This window comes from Ursus americanus, chromosome 20 (genome assembly GCF_024610735.1).
Source record: "Ursus americanus isolate L20-20 chromosome 20, mUrsAme1.1.p, whole genome shotgun sequence".
Taxonomy (NCBI): Eukaryota; Metazoa; Chordata; class Mammalia; order Carnivora; family Ursidae; genus Ursus; species Ursus americanus.
In genome coordinates this window covers 8,295,403-8,316,227 of record NC_142146.1, presented here as the reverse complement: position 1 = coordinate 8,316,227, position 20,825 = coordinate 8,295,403, and the positions used below count along the sequence as shown (strand labels likewise).

At 57.3% G+C, this 20,825-nt stretch overlaps 1 protein-coding gene across 4 annotated transcripts; it reads right to left on the bottom strand.

Moving 5' to 3' along the window:
- Positions 1–170: 170 nt before the first annotated feature.
- VILL (villin like) lies at positions 171–18,305 on the bottom strand. 4 transcript variants are annotated; one of them, XM_045798241.2, is made up of 20 exons: positions 18,204–18,285; positions 13,460–13,526; positions 13,209–13,283; positions 12,729–12,937; positions 11,564–11,672; positions 10,237–10,347; positions 9,722–9,921; positions 9,261–9,339; positions 9,059–9,160; positions 8,228–8,366; positions 7,637–7,737; positions 5,646–5,783; positions 5,381–5,539; positions 4,712–4,891; positions 4,026–4,171; positions 2,992–3,136; positions 1,416–1,601; positions 1,153–1,224; positions 700–951; positions 172–462 (listed from the first exon to the last, which is right to left on the bottom strand). In XM_045798241.2, exons 2-20 carry the CDS (start codon positions 13,523–13,525, stop codon positions 349–351), a joined length of 2,583 nt encoding a protein of 860 aa, XP_045654197.2. In that variant the 5' UTR covers position 13,526; positions 18,204–18,285; the 3' UTR covers positions 172–348. The 4 variants fall into 4 exon arrangements, with proteins under 4 accessions (XP_087726213.1, XP_045654197.2, XP_087726214.1 ...); XM_087870087.1 differs by lacking the exon at positions 700–951 and having other exon boundaries at positions 171–462; positions 18,204–18,305; XM_087870088.1 differs by lacking the exon at positions 172–462 and having other exon boundaries at positions 754–925; positions 18,204–18,305.
- Positions 18,306–20,825: the final 2,520 nt, after the last annotated feature.

Below are 20,825 nucleotides of genomic sequence, written 5' to 3'. Positions count from 1 at the left end.
TAGGAGGGTTGTCTGTCCCCTTGGGCAGGAAGGACCAGTGAGAAACAAACCTCTCCATGGAAGACAGTGGAGAGAGCTCAGTCCTCCGGAAAACGTCACAGACTACCCCCTGCAGTCCCAGAGGCCCCTTCCCCCCAGGGGTGGACCAACTGAGTGATCCAGACTTGAAAACCCGCATGCCACACCTTGTGAGGACCACCAGCTTTTATTGACTAGGGTGGAGGGGGTGACCCGGGAGTCTCCGACTAGGGTGTGCCAGTGGGGTCTCCCCGGGAGCTCAGGTATGTGTGGGGGAGGTACCCAAGGTCCTGCCCATGTGGGTGGCACAGGCAGGGGCAGGGCCTGGGGTCAGAAAAAGCCAAGCCGCTTTTTCTCCTGTTGCTGCCTCCACTTGGCCATGCTATAGAATTCTTCCTTGGATTTCCCAAAGATATCTTGGAAGTCAGAGTCGGAGAGATAGGACTGGGAGGGAGAGGGTACAGGGGCAGGGTGTCAACTGATCCCAGAACCCCGTCCCATCCACCCAGTGGTGCGATCCTCCCCCAGATCTCTCTGCCCATTATCCTATCTGGAAGACCCCTCTCCCCGGGCAGCCTGCCCATTGCCCACCATCAGTGGGTCATGCCCCGGGCGCCTCCAGCTGAGTTTTAGATGCATCAGTGCTGGGGCAGCGAGTAGCAGGGGGCCTCGGGCACCAACCTCCTTGTGGGCTGGGTCCACGCCCTCTGGCAGGTCCTCAGCAGCCTGGTGCATTAGCTGTTCTCGGGGCAGGCTCCCACTGATGCTGAGTCTGGGGCTGCTGTGGTAGCTGCCAGTGCCGGTGCCACCGGCCTTGGGGCCTCTCTGCAGCTCATTCCCTGAGACCTCCTGGGAGCCCTCGAGTCTCCGTAGGGTCAAGGGGCCTGTCCTGCCATTGCTTGGCCCTCTAGACAGGTGGAAGTTGTTGAGTTCCTGCCCGGAGAGGGGACTCAGGCTGGGGAGACGGGGGAGAGGCTCCCACGGGGAGGCCACACTGAGCCCACTGGCCCTCTTGCCCCTACTGCAAACCCTGCCACCCACCCGGGCTTGGCTCCGTCCTTGCCCATTCTGCCCATCCAGACCATGCCAACCAAGCCTAGTCCCCAGCGGGAGCCTGGCGGACCCAATACTCACTGCTGTTATTTCAGCTATGGCAGGTCTTGCTCCCAGGCTGCCATCCACCACTTCCTCACAGGGCTGGTTGTTCTGGGGGCCAGAATCAGGGCAGGGGCAGGATGGAGAGCACCACTGGGACCTGGGAGGGGGCCTGAGGACAAGACCAGGGCTCCTCTACCCACACTTGAGGTCCCCAGACAGGGCAGTGCCTCCTCCCAGTCTGCTCAGGGCAGCCCCTCTCCCTGGAGTAGGTTGGGGCTTGGAGTTAAGGCCTCACTCACAGTCCACTTGTAGGGGTCCCAGGTGAGGAACCATCCAGTGAAGGTGGGAGGCTCATGGCCCTGCTTGATCACCACTATGGGCGTGGCGGGGCTCCTCCCTGCCGGGTGTGTCTTCAGGTACTCCTGGCCCCAGGCCACCGACTCCTTCTTCCGCTCGCTGGCAGCTTCCCCCAGCCACAGGAAGATCTGGGCCACAGAGGGGGCCTGGCCTTGGGCAAGTGGAGGGGCTGCCCAGAGCTGACCACTTCCTTCCCACTCCCATCCATTAAATGGTCTCACAATCCCGCACACATCCCAGCCAACCAGGCACACCCAGCAGGCCACCCACATGGCAGAGGGTCACAGGCATGCATGTATACATTCAACCCATAAATATTTATTGAGCACGTGTTGTGTGCCAGGCACTGTTCTAGGCACCGGGGATTCAACAGTGAAAAAACAAAACGGGCAAAAATCCCTGCCCTTGTTGAGCTTTCATTTTATCAGGGGGGAGAAAGAAAAATAGTAAGTTAAATAAGTAAAACATGTACTATATCAGATGGAGAAAGGTAAGGCAGGGAAAGAAGACACGAAGTGTGGTGGGTGTTGGGGGGTGAGGATGACCGCAATTTTAAGTTAGAATCAGGGAGAGCCTTACTGAGAAGGTGACATTTGAGTAGAGATCTGGGGGAGGTGGGGGGAGCAAGTCGAGTGTTCTAACCAGAAGAAACAACCAGTGCAAAGGCCCTGAGCACACCTGGGCAAATTCAGGGAGCAGCAAGGAGGCTACTGTGGCTAGAGCAGAGCAAGTGGAGGGGGAAGTGGAAGCAAATCGGCCCGGAGAGTGGGGGCCTCCAGGTCACGTGGACGGTAGTAAGGGCTTTGCTTTTGTCTGAGATGGAGATACAAAAGCCTCACGGCCACATTCAGTGTCACAGACACACATGATCACAGCTATAGACACACAATCCCCCACTGCCACAGAGCCAGCAAATCACAGCCACTCACCGTCACCCACAGTCACACACGGCTGCACATAAACAAGATTGCACTCCATCATACAGTTGTGCGCACTCCGGAAAAACCCAGGCAGCCCAGAAAACCTGCCACATGTAGCCTCTCAGACACATGGTAACCCTGCCCCCCACTCAGTCACTCACACTGCGGCCAGTCTCCCAGTCTCTTGGTTTCCCCGGTTATAGCCAGTGCGTGACCACACGGCCACTCCACAGAGGCAAGCCCTGTCACCACAAAGGAACCACATACACTCGCATTCAATTTGCAATCACTCGCACCGACACATTAGCCACGGGCACCCAGGCACCAGGAATCACGCCGTTGTAAGGCACGCAGACGCAACTACAAAACTGCTCACAATTGCACACGAGCCCCAGACACAGCCAGAGTCTCCTGCAGCTTTGCAGTGACACGGAATTGTCCCTGGTCACACAGTGCAGTCACTCACAGCGCTACCATGTCACACACAATCGCACAGACTCACCCGCAGCCTGACATGGCTGGAAACACAGTTACACCCATTCAACCCCAGCTGCGCAGACACGGACGCCCCCCCCATTCAAACCCAGCCAGGCCTTACCTCCTGCCAGGCGTCTAGTAACATGATGTCATACTTGTCCAGGTCCTCTTGGCTGAAGAACACCACTTCTGTGAGGACCAGGTGGCCCATCTGGCCGGAGCACTCAAACAGCCGTGGCTGGAAGCTGGAGACATCCTCCGGAAGCCTGGCCAGTGTGGGCAGCCAGGCTGTGAGGGGTGCAGAGAGAGCCCCTACCCTACCATGGGAAACAGCTTCTCCTGGAGCGGGAGGCACGGGCCCTCCTTTGGGCTCCCCCAGCCCATAAAATCACTCTGGAGATGCTCCGCTGCTCTCTGGGCCCCATCCCCATCTGTCAATGGGCAAGCCCACTTCATGACCTGTCTAGCCACAGCCAGCTGTGACACACGCTGCCCCAGGAATATTCCCAGGAGTGGGCCCTGCGAAGGGGATGGTTGGCTCAGCAGCGCTTTGGGGGGGGGGGGCGTGTAAAGCTGGGGCCCTACCCTCCCCAGGAGGGAGGAGCCCCTGGTCCTGACTGGATGCTCAGGGGACTTGAGGGGAGTACAGTGCATAAACCAGGCCCCACAGACACACACAGCGGCCCTGACTCAGCAACCTCCTCCCTTGAAGGCGTCACCCTGCCTTACCTTCCAATACACACCCTTGTCCTTTCACACACTCCACACATACTGTTTATCAACACGTCACATTACCCCCCCACACACACACACACTCGGCACAATGACCCCTGGGGACTGTGGGCTGGGAATGGGGCTTTGCCCTCTTGCTCTCTGCCACTGGGAAGGTCCAGGACTAGGCAATGCAGGGAGCATGTTCGGCCAGAAGAGGGCGCCACTCCCCTGCTCTCCCTGGCATCTTGATCCCAGTGACCCAGGGCTGGGGAGTGAAGAGTGGGCTGTGCTCCTGGGAACCCTGGAATGGGGAGCCAAGAGACCTCAGTTCTAGGGTGGCCTCTCCAGTTCTCTGTATGACTCTTAAGTCATCACCCACCCTCTGTGGGTCTCAGTTTCCTCCTTTGTGTAAGGAGAACACCCTCTTCCCAGCCCTGTCACCTCTTGTGGCTGGGGTAGGGAGCCCGGCCTCCCAGGGCCTCCCAGAAGTGGGGAGGCTCTTGACCCTCCAGCACCGTTTCCTTGTTCTCCCCAGAGATGGCAGTGACCACCATACGCGCCATCTCACGCTGGTCACCGCTGCAGCCCTGGCCGACAAAGAGTTGGGTCAGGCCCTGAGGGGGAGGGGTCTTCACCTCCAGCCCCACCTTCCCCACTCTCAGGGGACTCTGGGGGGCTGGGCCTGAGTCAGCGGAGGCCTAGGCTGATGGCAGGGCACACATGAGCCAGGGATCTCCCCTTCCCCACTCCCAGGACTGGGACCCTCTCCTGGTCCAGAGAATGGGATGGGGACTCCAGGCTCAAGGACCATTTGTGGTTTATGTTGAAGATCAGAGAAAACTCTGGCAAAGTGGACTAGGCCTCCTCTTTTTCCCAAGAGACTCCGGAAGGGTCATGCTCCTTGCTCGAGGCAGGAAGGAGGGGAGGCGGCCTGGGCGTGGTCTGCCTCTGACCAGTAGACTCCCAGATCTACCTGTCATGTTCAGCTCCCCACTGTGGCCCTGCCCCTGCCCCACTCCTGGCCTATCTGAGGCTGGACATGAAGTCTGCCTCCTCTGTGGAGTAGAGCCATCCCTGGCCTGGCACACTGCTCTAGGCATGAGTCGAGTGGCCAGGGTTAGAGGTACCTTTCCAAACCAGAGGTAGCAGGTGCTAGCTGTGACCAGCAAGAAGATGTCACTGGAGTTGAGAGCTGAGGCACGGGCTTGCACCTCCACAGTCCTGGTGTTATAGCTGTCTGTGCCTTGCACATGGAAGAGCCTCGTGGCAGATGCTGGTTGCCCCTTCCCATTGTGCCCCATGCGTCCCTACAAGAGGGCTGGGTCTCAGGATGAGGCAAGGGCTCCTGGGAGCCTCCTCCCTAGCCCAGTGATGGACAAACTGCCCTGGGGCCTAGCAGACTCTTGCCTGAAGCCACCACTATCTTCCAGACCCTCTGAGTGTAGAGGGTGAGGATTCCATCAGCCTAGGATAGGGAACCAGGCCCTTTCTCAATGGATCCCTCCCTCATCTCCAAGGTCATGGTTCCCCCAGGCCTTGAGGACAGAAAATGGCGACCCCAGGCAAGGCCCTACTCCCTTCCAACTCAGCTTCTTGACCTGTGTTTCTGCTTTATGGCTGGCTCTGGGGACCAAGCAAAGAGACTCAGGCAGGGGTCACCCAACTGACAGCACTGGGACACCAGGGGTAGTAAGCGGGGCCCTGGGGCTGAAGAGAAGCCTCGCCCTTACCTAAGGGCTATGGGCACATGGAGGAGCCGGGGAGGCTGCAGGAGCAGCCTCCAAGGTGGGCCCTACCTGGAAGACCACCAGCTGGCCCTGGAGGATGGCAAGGAAGTGAGGGGGCTCGCTGCCCATGATCACGTGCTCCTGCACCAGGGCGCCATGGTACAGGAGGTCTAGCTCCTCAGCGTTGCAGTTCAGGCCGTTGATCTCATGTGTGGTGGCCTGGTGGCCCTGCAGGTAGGGGTGGTAAGGGCCTGGGGCAGCTCTTAGATTCCATTCTCAGACCCTCAGCTCTGGGCCTTGCAGGTGCCCACCCCGCTCTCTCAGGCCAGCACACCTGCCACAGGTACAGGATGTGCTGGGCGCGGCCCATCTTCTGGTATGTGTAGAGGACCAGGTAGCAGTTGCCCGCGTATAGCTGTCCATGGTGCTTGCGCTCCACGGGCTGTCTGCGTGAGTCCTGGATGCACCACACCTGCGGGACAGAGGACCAGTGAGCCCAGGTGCTCCTTCACCTGAACCAGCCCCCCCACCTGTGCCCAGCCAGCGAGCGATCCTCAGCCTCAGGGCAGGCCTCATCCGTGCAGAAGACGGCTCTCCCGGGCTTGCGCAAGGATCTGCAGCTGATCCTTTTCCCCGTGGCGCTCTGGGCTCCACCACGGTTGTACTGGTGTGCTGTCAGCCAGGACAGAGTTGGCCTGTGGTTCCCGGGACGAGCAAGCAGTGAGGACTCCAGAGGCTGCCCAGACAGACCTGAGCCATGCCACACACCACCCCTACCCTGCTCCCTCCAGCCACAGGCACGTTTGGGGCAGGCAGGTCCTGGCCCAGCTGCTTGCTGCTCAGGCCAGGGCTGCAGAAGCTGGGCAGATGCAAGGCCTCGGGGCTCTTGGGAAAATTCTCGTTTTTCAAGTGTCACTTAAAAAGACAAAGTCTGTTCAAAGGCTGAAAGGAAAATACTTCCTTACACTTAATAGTGTGATTTCCTGTTCCTAGTGGGTGGCAAGCATGGGCTCTGGAGCCAGGCAGAGCCTCCTCAAATCCCAGGTAGGCCCTGTGTGGGCAGGGAGACCCTTCTGAGCTTCAGCTTTTCCCATCTGTAAAGTGGGCATAACAACGCCCGCCTTGACAAGGGCAGGAACAATGCCTGGGCATCCTGTCCCCACGCAGAGCCTGACAGCTCTCTCTGGGGAAGACGTCGTCTGGAGCAGAGCAACCAGAATCCTGCCTTTTGCAGAAGAGGCTGTTTCTGACCACATGGACCACACGCGCTACCCAGGAGCAGCCCTAATCTGGCAGCCAGGCATCTGGGCTCAGGGGTTCCCCCCACCTGCTGGCCTGCTGGGAGGGATCCTGAGTGGCAAGACCTTTGTTCTCCTGTTTCTCTATCCCCCTCTGTCTCTCCCTGTGTACCCCATCTCTCCTGCTCTTCATCCCACCGCCCCCCCACTCTGTCTCCTCCCTACTCTGTCTTTCTCAGTCTCTTCTCTCTCTGTTTTCTGCCTGCTCCCCCAAGCCCTGCCCTGTCTCCTCCTATCTTGGTCCCTTCTTACTAACAGTTTCTGTCCATTCATATTAGGGGAAATATAGGAAGACACCTTGGAGAAATGGTATTTTCTCTGACCTCCACCTACCTTAAGAACTAGAACCCCTCACAGAGGCCCGGAAGTCCTGCTTCCAGAATCTTACAGTACCCCACACCAGCCAGGGGCCAGATGGGACCATAGCTTTTGCCCCCATTTTATAGATAAAAACTAAGGCCCAAGGAATTAAGAGCTCTACCAGGGATCAGATAACATGTCACAATGCAACCGCTGCATCTCCCTGGACACTGGTCTGAGACCAGACAGGTGGCCAGCTGTGTGGGGCTGTGACTGACTACATGTGATTGTGTACGATGTTGGTGTGTTCCTGTGGGTTGAGTGTTGTGTGTGACTGTGATCACGTATAATGTAGAATTTGTGCAATTACATGGTTGCAGCTGATGAACTTGGCTGGGTGGGTGCGATTAGAAGGTGTGCATACATGTGTCTGTATTATATATATGGTTGTGTCATATATTTAACAAAAGGGCACGATTAAGTATCTTGAAGTGTTACTGTGCTGTGTGCCAAGTGTTATGCGAACACCGCTTTATAGATGGATCAAGCGTGCTGTGTATGAGCAAGCTGTAGGCAGGGTGTGTGTACATGGACGCATGCCCCTGGGTGTCGCTGTGTGTTGTGCAGTTGCACGTACTTGGGGCACTTTAGCAGCCATACCGTTTACCTGAAGACAAAGCCTACCCTTGTGTGCCCATCTTCCCCCAGCCAAGCTAATGACCCTTACCTCCACCTTCCCGGAGGCGTCGTCCACCATCCTGAGCTGGGCCGCGAGCTCAGGCTGACTGTGCAGCTGGCCCACATCCAGCCTGACCTGAGTCAATTTACCTGAATCAGGGAGGGCATAGGGTGTCACTAGCGTCCTCGCCCCAGCCAACCCCATCCTGCCCATCACTCAAGAAGCCCCCTCTGGCCGCGTTCCCCCACCCGGGGGCGCTTTCTGGGCGCCGCCCCTTGTCGGTCCCACTCCATCCCACCCAGACCCGGCCCCGCATCGGCCCCGTGCGGGGGTTCCCCAACTCCCCGGGCCTCGTCCCGCCCACTCTTCGGACCCCCCGAGGTTCTGGGTGCCGCCCCGCCCCGCGCCGGCCACGCCCCTCCTCGGCCACGCCCCCCAGCCTCGTCCCGCCCGCTCTCCCATCCCACCAAGGTTCTGGGTGCCACCCCGCGCCGGCCCCGCCCCGCCCCGCAGATCCCGCCCTGCGCCGACCACGCCTGCCCCCGTAGGCCAAGCCACGCCCTCACTCCCATCCCACCGACGTTCTGGGTACCGCCCCGAGCTGGCCCCGCCCCCCAAGACCCCACCCCTCCCGCTTACTCAACCCGCCGAGGTTCTTGTTCCTTTGCTGTTTCGTAGACCAAGTCTGGAAGAGCTGTTTGAACGCGGCCGACTCGGCGCCGTCGTTCACCACCTCCACGTTGGTGTAGGTCGGATAGCCTTTGGCCTGAATGAAGGCCTGGGGCGGGGGTTCTGTCAGGCGCGCGGCCCGACGGCCCAATTCTCGCTCCACCCGCAGGACCTGCGGCTCAGCCGAGCCCTGAGCAGCATTCATTAACCGAGCTCATGACCCGCTTAAAAAGCTGGCTCCTTCACTACCGACTTTTCTGAGGTCCCTGAGGACAGGCAAGGTCCCCTTAGTCTAAGCTTCGGGAAGGGCGGGCGTGACGGCACCCCAGACCCCAGGCAGAGCCCTGTCTCCCCTCCTCAAAAAGGAGGAGGCGCTCAGAGCGGTATGCTTCTCAGACGGCAAGGCAGGGCCACATTCCCTTTTTGCACGTGGTTTCTTTGGGTGCTGTCTGGTCACCTGCTCCCCCAACCCCTGTCAGGGCTCCCTGGGCAGGCTGCATGTCCCTGGTACCTGAGGGGGGCCCTGTGTTCTCCATCCTCAGGCAGGGCACTTTGTCTCCAGGTTTAGACCCCAGGGCAAAGTCATGTCCTCCTCTATCAGACAGGCTCCCAGGGCACAATGTATCCACCTCCCGGCCCAAGGGCAGGACTACCTCTCCTTAATTAAAGACCCTGGGAACATGGATGTCTCCTAGCTTAGATTTCAGGGTACTGCCATGTCTTCCCTCACACCCCGGGGCAGGGCTCCCCCCCTTCAAACCCAAGGGCAGCTCCCTTTGAGACAGGGCCCAACAGCTTCACCAGAGCCCGGCTGAAGGCAGCCTCCTTCTTCTCTTGGAGGCTGGACCTGCGTCCCTGCCACACATAGATCTTGAAACCACCCTGGTCCAGGATGTAGTAGTTCTAGAAGCAAGAGGGGGACTGGTCAGTACATGGTCCAGACTGGGTTGGGGTTGTGGGTGGGGTGGGGATGGATGAGGTGGCTGGGCCAGGCCTGCCTCACCTTCTCCTGCAGTAGGTCTTGGGTTAGTGGGCAGGTCGCCAACTCCTGGATCACCAAGTCCTCGTCCTTCTCACAAACGCTGGGGGAGAGGTATCCAGATGTAGGCAGCTCAGCCCCTCTCTGGCCTGGCTCCACTCCAGCCTCCTTTAGTCCCCCCAAAGGCAGAAGGCATGGAGTCTGGGGCCCTGAGTTGCAGTCTTGATGTCACCTCAGCCTTGCTGTGGAGCCTTAGGCCGCTCCCCGGCCCTCCAGGGCCTCAGTTGCCCTATCTGTACAATGGGTTTCTCAGAAAGGCAGCCATGCAAGAGTACAGGCTGGGCCGAAAGCCCTACATGGCTTGCTCCAGAAACCCAGGGGCCTTTCCTGGAGAGCTTTCTAGAGACACTGCATTATTGCAGTAATGACAGACATGCAGACCCAGGCAACTCCACCCACCCTGCTCACTCCCAAGGTCTGCTCACTGGTAGAGGCGGACACTGGCCTTCTGCAGCTGGTTAATACTCTTGCTGGGCATGGTGGCCTGAAGGCTGCCCACCCTGCAGCCCAGCACAGCTTCCATGACCTGCATGAGGTCGGCGGCCTCGACCTCGTCATCCACCTCACCAATCTGTGCACGACCACCACGCTCCCTGTCCTGGAGGCTGTAGGTCAGGGCCCGGCCCTGTAGGACAGGACCTGGCAGTCAGGGCTTCCCCAGCATGCTGCCCCCCCCTCCCCCCAACGCTCAGATAATCCATCCCAGAGCCCTCCTGTGACAGCTCAGCTCCCAGAACCTGGACTCAGGGGGAGGCATCACGGTATCCTGGCCTCCGAGGATACCAGTGCAGGGTCTGGGCTCAGCTTGAGCATAGTTGGCGCTTCTGAGGCTGTAGCGGAGAACGAGGCCCACCTCTCGGGGTGGCTGGAGGATGGGCACCTGGAAGATCAACCTTCTTCCTGAACCCTGCACCCCTTATTTCCCAGGGCAGACACTGACCCGCGCCTTCTCTGGAATGCTGGTCTCGGGCCCATTCCACTGGATCATCACCTTGCCCAGGTCCAGCAGGAAGATGTCACCCTTATTAAAGCTGTTCCAAGAGAGCTCCACCTGCCAGAGTCAGGGGGGCAGGGCAGGACACAGGGTGTCATACCGCCAGCACCCGGGGGGAAGGATATGGCAGCCTATCTCCACCTACGTGAGCGTGGTCCACGTGTGTGCACGAAGCTGTGGGCAACTGCGCATCTATGTGACCCGTACTGCGGTGTGCACGCATGCCTCTGTGTGACCACGTGAGACCCCGAAGGTCACTCCATGGGGGTAGCTGTGCGCATCTGTAGGCATGTGTGACTTCAGGTCCTGCTGCGTTTCACAGGGTGTACGTGACGACGACACTTTCTGCTCAATGTATGTTGGCAGCTGCATGTGTGTACACCAGTGGGGCGTGCGTATCTATCCGCGTGTGTACACACATGGGGGCACGCCCAACGGGAACAGGTGTGTGAGCGCATGGGTGATGACGTGATGTGCCTGAGTGGGGGGCAGTGTGTTATCTAGCGACAAGGGCAGTTATCATCCAGACAGAGACACTCTGGGGAGTGAGAGGAGGGACTCTAATTATGCCGATATGGCAGGCAGCACCTGGGGCTGCATGTTGTCCCTGTGTGGCCAGGAATGTAGGGTCACTGCCTCTGTGGGGACAGAGGGTGAGCCCGGGTGGGATTGTCACAGGGCTGCTACATGCCATAGAGACAGGAGTGTGCACACCTCAGGTGTCAGCGTTCACGTTGCAGACATCAAACACCCGGATGTTCATGATACCAAATTCCTGCCAGACGGTCATGTTCTAACAAGATTGTACTTCCCGTTATGTTCCTGACAGAAGGAAGTAATGGGCACTCTGCAGACTAGAATGGGCCTGGCGGGACTGGTGGGAGACCATGTGTGCGCCTATGGGTGATAGGGACAACGTGCATGAAGAGTGTGGGGCTGTGCACCCCCCACCCCACACCGTGCTACTTCCCACTACGCTGCCTAAGAGGACCACCTGGGTGCACCATTTTGTCTGCCTCACCTCCCCTGGTTCTTCATATGCCACGGGGTGGATGACAAAACAGGGTCAGAGGACCGGTGGCGGGGTGGGGCTAGCAGCCTGGCTCCGCCTCTTCTCTCCTCATTCAAGATAGGCCACCTGGGAGTGCTGACAGCCCATGGTGTTCCCCCAACAACCCCCCCCCCGCACCTCCACCCTCCACACTTCCCTACACTGCAGTCCCCCCAGTCTGACCTGAGCCCAGACACTGAGCAGCATCCCCGCAGCCCTCACCTCGGTGGCTGACACGTGCTTCCCCGCTTGGATGTGCAGCAGTCGCTGAATATTGTACATGTTGGTCTCCACATGCCTGAGGCCAGAGGCCAGGCCTCCTTTCCTGTAGCTGAGGAGGGAATGGGCTCTCCTGGAAGACCAGACATTGCTAGGTGCAGGAGTGAGCGCAGATGTGAGCACACATGGGGGGAGACACATGTGTCTGTGTACAAGTGGGGGCATAGGGGGAGCTGTCCGTGGAAGTATAGACAGGAGTGCATGGAATCTGGGCGACCGCATACATGTGTGCACGCAGGTGCGGATGTATGTAGGTGTGCCCACCAGACAGTGGTGTGTTTTCCGCGTGTGCAAATATGCTCCTGGCTATACTATCTGCATGTGTGAGGTTTAACTGTATGAAACAGCAAATATTGCCATTTTCCTATGGTTTTAACCCAATATATTGCAATTATTAATTTAATCCATATTTGAAGCAATTTATAGCCAAAGGCGTATTTCTACTGGGCATAGTAACAAAAAGGCAAACGCAAAAGAACATTGGTATTCACTCCTGGGTATATATCTGAAAAGCGAAAAACACTACCGCACAAAAGCTTGTAGACAAGACAGGTGTTAACTAAACTTAGTGGGGTGATCCTGTCACAATACTTGTAAGTCAAGCCATCATGCTGTACCCCTCAAACTATACAGTGATGTATGCCAATTATTTCAATAAAACTGGAAAAAACAAAAAACCCACCCCCCAAACATGCACACAAATGTTCATAACAGCGTTACCCCTAACAGCCGCAAAGTGGAAGCAATTCAAATATCCCGTAAGTGATAAACACATAAATAAAATGCGTTCTAGCCCCACGTCATGTGCTGTGCAAGTCCATTTACAAAGATGCCCAGAATAGGCAAGTCTATACAGACTGAGGGAAGAAACGGTTGGGGGGAAATGGGGGGTGTTGTGAAGCGTATGCGGCGTCTTTTTGGGGTGACAGAGGCGGTTGCACAGGTCTGTGACTATACATACACTAGGAATCACTGAATTTACACTCTAAATGGGCCGGTTGTACAGTATGAGATTTGTAACTCAGGAAAGACCTCTCCCCCACCCACACCCCCACAGGAGGGAGAAGGGAGTCGCCCCGGGTCTCCCGGACCCCCGCCGCGCACTCACATGATTCCCATGCGGAAGTAGCTGCGGAAGCAGTCGGACTCGTGGCCCTGCGCCTCCCGGTGCTGCACGGTGGCGGCGGCGCCCAGCACCTCCTGCAGGTGCTGCACGAAGGCGCCCGCCTCGCCCTGCGCCTGCGCGCCGGCCTCCTTCCCGACCCAGTAGTGCAGGTCGCTGGGCGCCCCCTGCGCGGCCTTCAGGTTCTGGGGAACCTAGGGCCCAGGTGTTTGTGTGTGTGAGGGGGAGGGGGGTGGACACAGATCCAGGATGCGCAGGGCCTTGGGTGGGACTGGGCAGGTGCCTCCCCGACAGGAGGTCCAGAATGGGGAGGGAAGGACGCAGAGGCCTCAAAGGCGGCAGCCCCCTGGTGGGGTGGATTCCAGGGCTGCCAGCCTGCCTCTGCCAGGGGTGGAGCTTGGTCTGCTTCCGCACACTCCCCAGCTGGGCCAAGCCACCCCTCAGGCAGACTCCCCGAATGCTCACGTGGAGGACGATGTAGCAGTGTTCCTCGAAGAAGTTCCCATAAGCCCTCTCAGGGACTGGCACCACCCTCAGGTTCTGGGAGAGGCGGGCGCCTATGACAACGCAGCAGGACCACCTGCCCACCCATGACCCTGTGGGGTGGGGAGGAGGGAGGGAGGGAGGGAGCGCTGAGTTGGGGGGGAGGGAGAAGCCTAGCCTCAGAGACTGCATATTCTCTGTGTCACAACCCGCTGTCTGGCTGTGCCCCTCACCTCAATGATCCATATGTGGAGGTCCCTGTGGCGCTCAATGGCTGGGAGGCCCTTGCCGATGTCCATCCTAGGCCAGGCGGGAATGAGGGAGGAAACAGAGTCAGAGTTCTCAGGCCCTGGCCACCTGCACTCTGGGCGCCAAGCAAGAACTGTCCCCACCTGCCGCTCTCCCAAGCACTGTCATCCTAGAGCATGCCTTTCACTAGGAGGGCCCTATTGGTACACAAATGCCAGCAAACCAGGACAGCTACTGCAGACGTTGGCACAGAGGCTTTGCAAACAGGGACCTGGCTTGTTGTCTGCTATTGTGCTCTTGAAACAGGGCCAAGCTCTGTGGGCAGGGATGGGTTTTGAACATAGGGACCTCTGCAAACAAGGAGTTAGAAACAGGCTATGCAGACAGACAAGATCTGCAGCCAGGGACAGCCACGGGAGACAGTGACAGGTTCTGCAGCCAAGGAAAGGCTCTGCAAACAGGCTCTTGAAATGAGATTGAATCCTGTAGACAAAGACGGGTTCTTGGTCTACAGGATTCAGAGCTGCAAATAGGCCTAGGTGTTCCAGACTTAGGGACAGGCTATGCAAAGAGAGACCACACCCACAGAGAGTGATAGGTTCTGTGGATAGAAAAAGGCTCTACATATAAGCACAGGCTCTGCAAACAGGGACGGCTTCCTCAGACTGAAGAAAGGGATGCAACAGGCCAGGGTCCCCTGACAAAAAGGAGTTCTGTGGTCAGGGACCATCTGTGTGTACAAGCACAGCCTGCATAAAGAGACACAGACTCCACCCAGGGAAATTCAGCCAGGCCAGGCAAACAAGCAAAGGTGAATACAAAAAAGACTCTATGAACAGCCATAGGCTCAGCAGGTACGGAGGAGCTTTGCAGACTAGGAAAGGCTTTGTAAATATGGATGGAGACAAATCCTTAAGATAGGGACTCTTTGTATAAGGGATGGACTGCAGATGTGGACAGGTACATAGAAAGGCAAGGCTCTGCCAACAGGCACAGCATCTTTCCAGACAGAGGCAGGCTCTTGAAACAAGCAAAAACTCTTTAGTCAGACTGTGCATTCAGGAATAGCCTTGGAAAACAGACTCAAATCCTGCATACAGGGAGATGGGACCAAGCTGGGCAAACACTCATGAACTCTGCAAAGAGATCCAGACTGTGAAAAAAGACACTGGCTCTGCAGACAGAGGCTCTACAGACAGAGACTTTGCAGATAGGGAGAGGTTTTGTAAGCCCACACATGCTCTGCAAACAGACTGGTTCTGTTAACAATGACAGCCTCTTTAGAGAGGGCAGGGTTTGCTGAAATGAGCTGGCAGGGAAATCAGCTTTGTCTTCAAGCACAGAGGTCCTGGATCTTGAAACAGGACTGGATTTTGTAGAGAGCCCCATTCTGCAAACAGCGACAGACTTTATAGAAAAAGATGAATTCTGGAAACAGGTAAAGGCTCTGTAAATAAGGGCAGGTTCTGCTAACAGTTATACATAGAATTAGGAACAGAGTGTGCAGACAGGCAGAGGCTCTGCAAACAGGGATATGTTAATGCAGAGAGACACATGTGCTCCCAGATAGACACAGTGACCTCTGACAGTGATAACTCTTCATTGGAATAGATCCTGCAAGCAGGTAGTTTCTATCCAGGGTGTGCAGACAGTTAAAGGCCCTAAAAAGATGTCATAGATTGTACAAATACGGCTCAGATTCTGTAGATCGAACCAGACTCTGAAATAGGAAAAGGCTTTGCAAACAGGGGCATAGTCTAGAGACAAGACACTTACTGCAGAGGAAACTGGGTCTGCTGATAGGGACAGGTACTGGAAACAAAGCTTTGCAAACAGGAAGCTTTTCTGTCTTTAGGCAGAAAGATGTAGCCCAGACAAGGACACAGACAAACTCCGTAGACAGGGATCGGTTTTACACGCCGGGCAGCTTCTGCCGTAAAAGCAAATCTAATATATAGGGAAATAGGGACAGACTGTTTAAAAAGACAGGTTCTAGGGTGCCTGCGTGGCTCAGTTGGTTAAGCGTCTGCCTTTGGCTAAGGTCATGATCTCAGGGTCTGCGATCGAGCCCTGCATCTGGCTCCCTGCTCAGCAGGGAGTCTGCTTGTCCCTCTCCCCCCTGCTCCTTCTCTCCCTCTCTCTCTCTCTAATAAATAAAATCTTAAAAAAAAAAAAAAAGATAAGTTCTGAAAAAAAGACCCTGGAAAGAGCCTCTAGACACAGGCTCAGAGAGAAACAGACATGAGGAAGTTTCTGCAAACTCCGGACAGACTCTGCACACAAGGATTGTCTCTGAGGACTGGGAGAGTCTGTAGCAAGCAACAGGCTTAGCCGACCTGACAGGGCTGGGTGAACCAAGCATACGCACTCTCATGTTCTTGAAACGGAGCTGAACTGTTAACACAAGCAGACCCCGTGAACAGCCGCAGGCTCTGCAAACAGCGACTTAGCTTCCTTAGCTCCCCCAGCGCCCTGTGGTTCTGAGTGTGCATAGGAGAGCAGCGTGGAATGAGAGGCATCTGGGGAAGAAGGGGGCTCTCGATCTTGTTACATCATAGCAGGGGACACTCAGCTCCCCCAGGCTTCGCTGTAACACCTGTTCAGAAACCTCTGTGGGAGTTGTGGTCATTCCTTCATCCATGGACGTTCTTTCTCCATCTAACCTAAATCCTGCCAGCTGTAACTTTTGCTTCTTGCTGCCGCTTTGCCCAATAGGCCCAGAAGTCACTTCTCTCTGAATTTCTCTTTCCTTGTGACCCTAGTATGGTGTTAGCTCTTCTCCCCTCCCCACTCCAGTCCAGCGGTAGGAACACCCGTGGCTCCGCTGAGCCTGTATGTGCAGGACAGACAAGATAGGAGGAGCATTAGGGAGTCACAGAATCAGAGGCGTACTGTGACTCACGCAGAGCGGCCTGCGTGCCTTACACCTTTGTCCGGGGCCCCTGAAGGCTGGGCTCAGGCCCTGGGGAGCTCATAGCACTGTGGGAAATTCCCCGCCCTCTCAAAGAGGGCCAAAACGGCTTCTGGAAGCATGGAGCAGAGAGTGCTGCAGCATGGAGGGAGCTGCCCAGAGCAGGGAGGCAGAAGGACGGTCCTGGCAGGGTTAGAGCCACCAGCTAAGGCTCTGGAGTGCATGGATGCTGTAGGTACAGTCTCCCACCCTAGACCAGAGGCTCCCGAGGCCAGGGGCCTGTCCTCTTGTTCACCACCAGCTCCCAGCTGCGAAAGCCGCCGACTGGATGAAACCTGCTGCCTACTGAGTGGGGGTGGGTGGACAGCGGGGCCACTGTCAGTGCCTGTCCGTGTGACAGTGACATGGGTGATGGCCAGACACGGGGTCGTGTAAAGGCAGTCCCAAGCACCAGAAAACACGCGATGACACTGAGTGACATGCAGAGTGACATTCAGTGATGACGGAGAGAAGTGGTGCCCAGTGACAGCAACCAGGACCCAGGTGGGCAGTGGCCAGAGGTATAAACTCTGGTAACAGTGTGAATCAGGGACAGAGTGATGCGAAGCCTGGCTGGCCATCACACTTTGGTCACCAGGGACCCATGGGGATAGGACAAACCGGAGACCAGAAGTTTGGGACTGGGTGAGAGTCACTGGGTGGGGTCAGCATCACCTGCAGGGGGCGGGAACGGTGCCCCATATCCAGTTCCAGGCCCTGGAGCCAAATCTTCAGCTCCCAGGGCCTGAGGCCCTCATCCGCACAAAACCTGGGTTCTGGGGGTTGGGTGAAGGGATTCTCACAGGGATCCTCTCTTCCCTAGCACCCCTTTCTCCTCAGGCAGTCTCTTTCTCCCTCGGGGGGGGGGGCCCTTCCTGTCCCAGAGTGCCCGCTCTAAACTGCCAAGCCCTCTCATCCTAGATGCCCTCTCTGACCCTGAGGAACTCCCTCCTATCCTACTCTGCATGCCCCCCCACCCCCACCCCATGTCCTCTCCCTCTTTCTGAAAGCCCTCTTCTTTTCCCTGAGGGCTTGCCCCCTGCAGGCCAGAGCCCCCTTCTCTCATAGAAGCCTGGTTCCTTCTCTGACAAACCCATCTCCCTCCTCCCCTATACCCCCCTTTCCTGGGCCCCCCTCTGTCCCCACTGGGCATCCCTTACCCCCATGCATCCTCCCTTCCCAGCCCCCTTCTCTCTGCCTTCCCTGTCCCCAATGCTCTGTTCTCTCCCCCAGAGGCCATTCCTCCCCCCATACCCCTGCTGCACCCCTTTCCTCCCTCCAATGCCCCTTTGCTTCCCTGGCATCCCCTTCTCTCCTCTGGGTTCTTCTCACTGCCAGACGCTCCTTTCCTTCTCCAGATGCCCCCTCCTTTCCTGGGCTCCTTCTTCCTCTGTCCCCACCCCGCACCCCAGCGGCCACTTCCTCCTTCTGAGGTACCTGTGAAACGGCAGGCCCTGAAGTCACTTTGCCGGAATTGCAGGAAGAGGGGAGGGGCACTGCCCGCCAGAGTGGGAGGAAGGAGGGCTGGGCCTGGGCCCCCAGGTGTTCTGACTCTGGGCCAGAGAGCCCCCACCCGTCCAGAATCTGCCGCTCTCTTTCCCCGGTCACCGCCCACGGCCTTTCTGCCCCCATTGGTGTCCTCACTTGTTGGTTGCTCGCTGCCTCCTTAGTTCTGGTGGCCCCTGGGCGACCCTGAGCCCGGTGACCCTGTGCTGGACTCCCCTGACTCGAGCAGCCCCTCCCAGCTGATTCCAGAGCCCCCTCCCTACCAGGCCTACCTGCGGGAAGGTGCTCTCTTTCCGGGCCAGTGGGCAGTGCTGGGCCTGTCCCCCAACCTGCCCCAGCACTGTAACTCAGTCCCTGCTCCCGCCCAGCAGGACACACCTCACCACCTGTGGGCTGGGCTTCAAACGTAGTCAGTCAGTCAGTCAACAAATATTGACCCAGCTCTCTGAGAGCCACCCTGTCGGCAGGGCCATGGCTGGTCTGCCAGGTACCTCCTGGGGACTGGAGGCCAGAGACAGCAGGTCTTGGAGCTCTGGGCTGGTCCAAGATGGGAGGTGTGGAATATTCCGTGACTTTCCTTCTCTGAGGGCCTGATGAATCCCTGATCCCTGACCCCTCGAAGGCCAGGCCACTCCAACAAACCTTAGCAAGAAGGAGGACCAAAGCTGTTGGGGGCAGGGGTGGCAGTCTGGTTCTGTGAGACCCAAGTCACTTCAGGAGGTGGGGGCGGTAGCCAGGGTTTCCTCTAGCATCTCTGCTGTCCTTGCTGCTCCCCATTTGGGCTTGCTGCCCAGCACAGCCCTCCCCAGGGAGCCCTGATACCCATCGTGGGAGAGGCCAGTCCAGCCCTTGCAGGGAAGACAACTTTCCCACACCTCGGGCTGCTCCCTCCTTTCCTCCCCGATTGTAGGGTGGAGAAACGTAAGTGCTGAAAATAGAACATACCAAAAACTCCAGGAACAGGGCCCCCCTTACTTGACGCTATTGGCCTTAGTTCTAGCCACAGCTCAGGCAGTGGGACTCCTTTGCCAAGACATACTTCTAAAACCTGCCCACTGGCCTCAAGACCCTTTCCCCATGTCCAGGCCTCACCCCCCACTACTCCCTGTCACAGAGAGGGGGTGACTCCAGGAAGTCTGGGTCTACCTGGGCCTGGTCAGACATACTGCCAGTATGTGACTGTAGCTAACAGGCAGAGTTAATGGGTCCCTGTGTGTGGGATGCCTGCGTCCCAGGATAGGTGGTTAGTCCCTGTATGTGTCTGACCTTGTGTGTGAGAGAATGCCTGTTTAATCCTCTGTTCCTTTATATGATGGGGTGTGTGTGTGTGTGTGTGTGTGTGTGTGTGTTTGCCTCCGCCTGTTTCCCCGGCTCCTTTTGTCCCTGTGCTCAGCAAAGTCTGTGTCCTCATTCTTCACCGCAGATTCTTCCCCCCTCCTCCTGTGCACTCTGCTTTGTTTGTTCCAGAACTCCCTGGAAATGGCTCTGTCCTAGTCCTCAATGCCCACTCTTGCCACAGCAGGTGGTTGGTTGTCTGTCTTCATCTTACCCTCCCTCTTCCCACCCAGGGACCCACTGACCACCCTTCCTCTGGAAACACCTCACAGCCCAAGTGTTCTCCCCACCTCACTGGCCACTCTGCCCTCTCCGTGGGGGCCTTCAAATATCACTGGGCACACAACTCAGGCCTTACCTCCTGTCTCTTGTCTGTTTTCTTCCAAGTTCCAGTCCCCGGGCTGTAAATGCCAGGGGAATGCTAGCATCTCTTCCAGCATGGACCCCCACTCCTTCCGAATCCCCACCCCCTGCCCACCCTTCATCCTTCATCTGTCTGGTCACATCTGTCCTGGTGCATCTGACCTCACGCTCGACATCCGGGTCAGGCCCCTCAGACACCTCCTCCAAGGCCAAGAAATGGCACGAACATCCAGCTGGTAGCTCAGGCCCCATACCTGGGGGCCATCCCAGGTTCCTCTCCTTCCCTCCCCATGCACAGGGTGGCCACTAGCCAGTCTGGTTCATCCTAGATCCTGAACTTGGTTGGGCCTCCCTGCCCTGCCCTGGGAGCCAGCCTCTCACCAGTTCAGCCTGAGCCTCCCTCTATGTCTCCTGGTCTCTCCAGCCCCTCTGTCCACCCTCCTACAGTAGCCAAAGGAATCTCTTAACCACAAATAGATCACACTATTCCCCTGCTTTAAACCTTCCAGTGGCGTCCCTAAAATAAAACCCCAAATTGCCTGTCCCTCTGGCTGCATCTCCATTCACTCTCCCCATTCCTCATGTGTTCTCGCTACAACTTTCTCATTGTCCCTTAAGACACCGACCTCATTCTAGTCTCTGGACCTTTGTAGTTGCTGTTACCTCTGCCAGAAGCCTCTCCCCTAAATCTTCCTAGGGCTCCTTTTCCGCATTCTGGCCTCAATCCAAATGATACCTCCCTAGAGGGGCCCTCCCTGACCATGTTAGCTAAAGCAATGCTCTTCCCAGCCACCCGCCACTTTCCTCCTGTTCCTCGTGCTTCCAGAAGCAGGTAACCATACTGCTCAGTGTCTTGTGTCCCCAGCTGCAATGTGAGGGCCTTGTGGGCAGAGCCTTGCTCACTGCTGTTCCCTGCATCTAGAATGGTGTCTGGCTCACAACGGCTGCTTAATTAGTATCTGCGGATGTGTGCCTGTGGTCTGGGCCCTAATCACTGGACCCTTCCTGGGCTCCTTCCTGATGCGAAGGCCCGGGGTTGAGCCTTCCTCAGAGTCAGGTTCCGGCCTCCGCTGAAGCGCCCCTGGCCGTGTGACTCTGGACACGTTTCTCAGGCTTTTTCTGAGCTGACATGTCCTGTGAGAAGGCAGGGGAGGTCGCTCTTGGGAGTTGGACACCCCACCTAGTGCAACCCAGCC

Bases quoted from the DNA above. Each gene is read 5' to 3' on its own strand.
- VILL (XM_045798241.2), bottom strand. From the start codon at position 13,525: ATGGACATCGGCAAGGGCCTCCCAGCCATTGAGCGCCACAGGGACCTC. The intron at 13,284-13,459 runs GTGAGGGGCACA...CGCCTCTCCCAG, and splicing joins TCCACATATGGATCATTGAG to AACCTGAGGGTGGTGCCAGT. The intron at 952-1,152 runs GTGAGTATTGGG...CTCTCCGGGCAG, and splicing joins CCATAGCTGAAATAACAGCA to GAACTCAACAACTTCCACCT.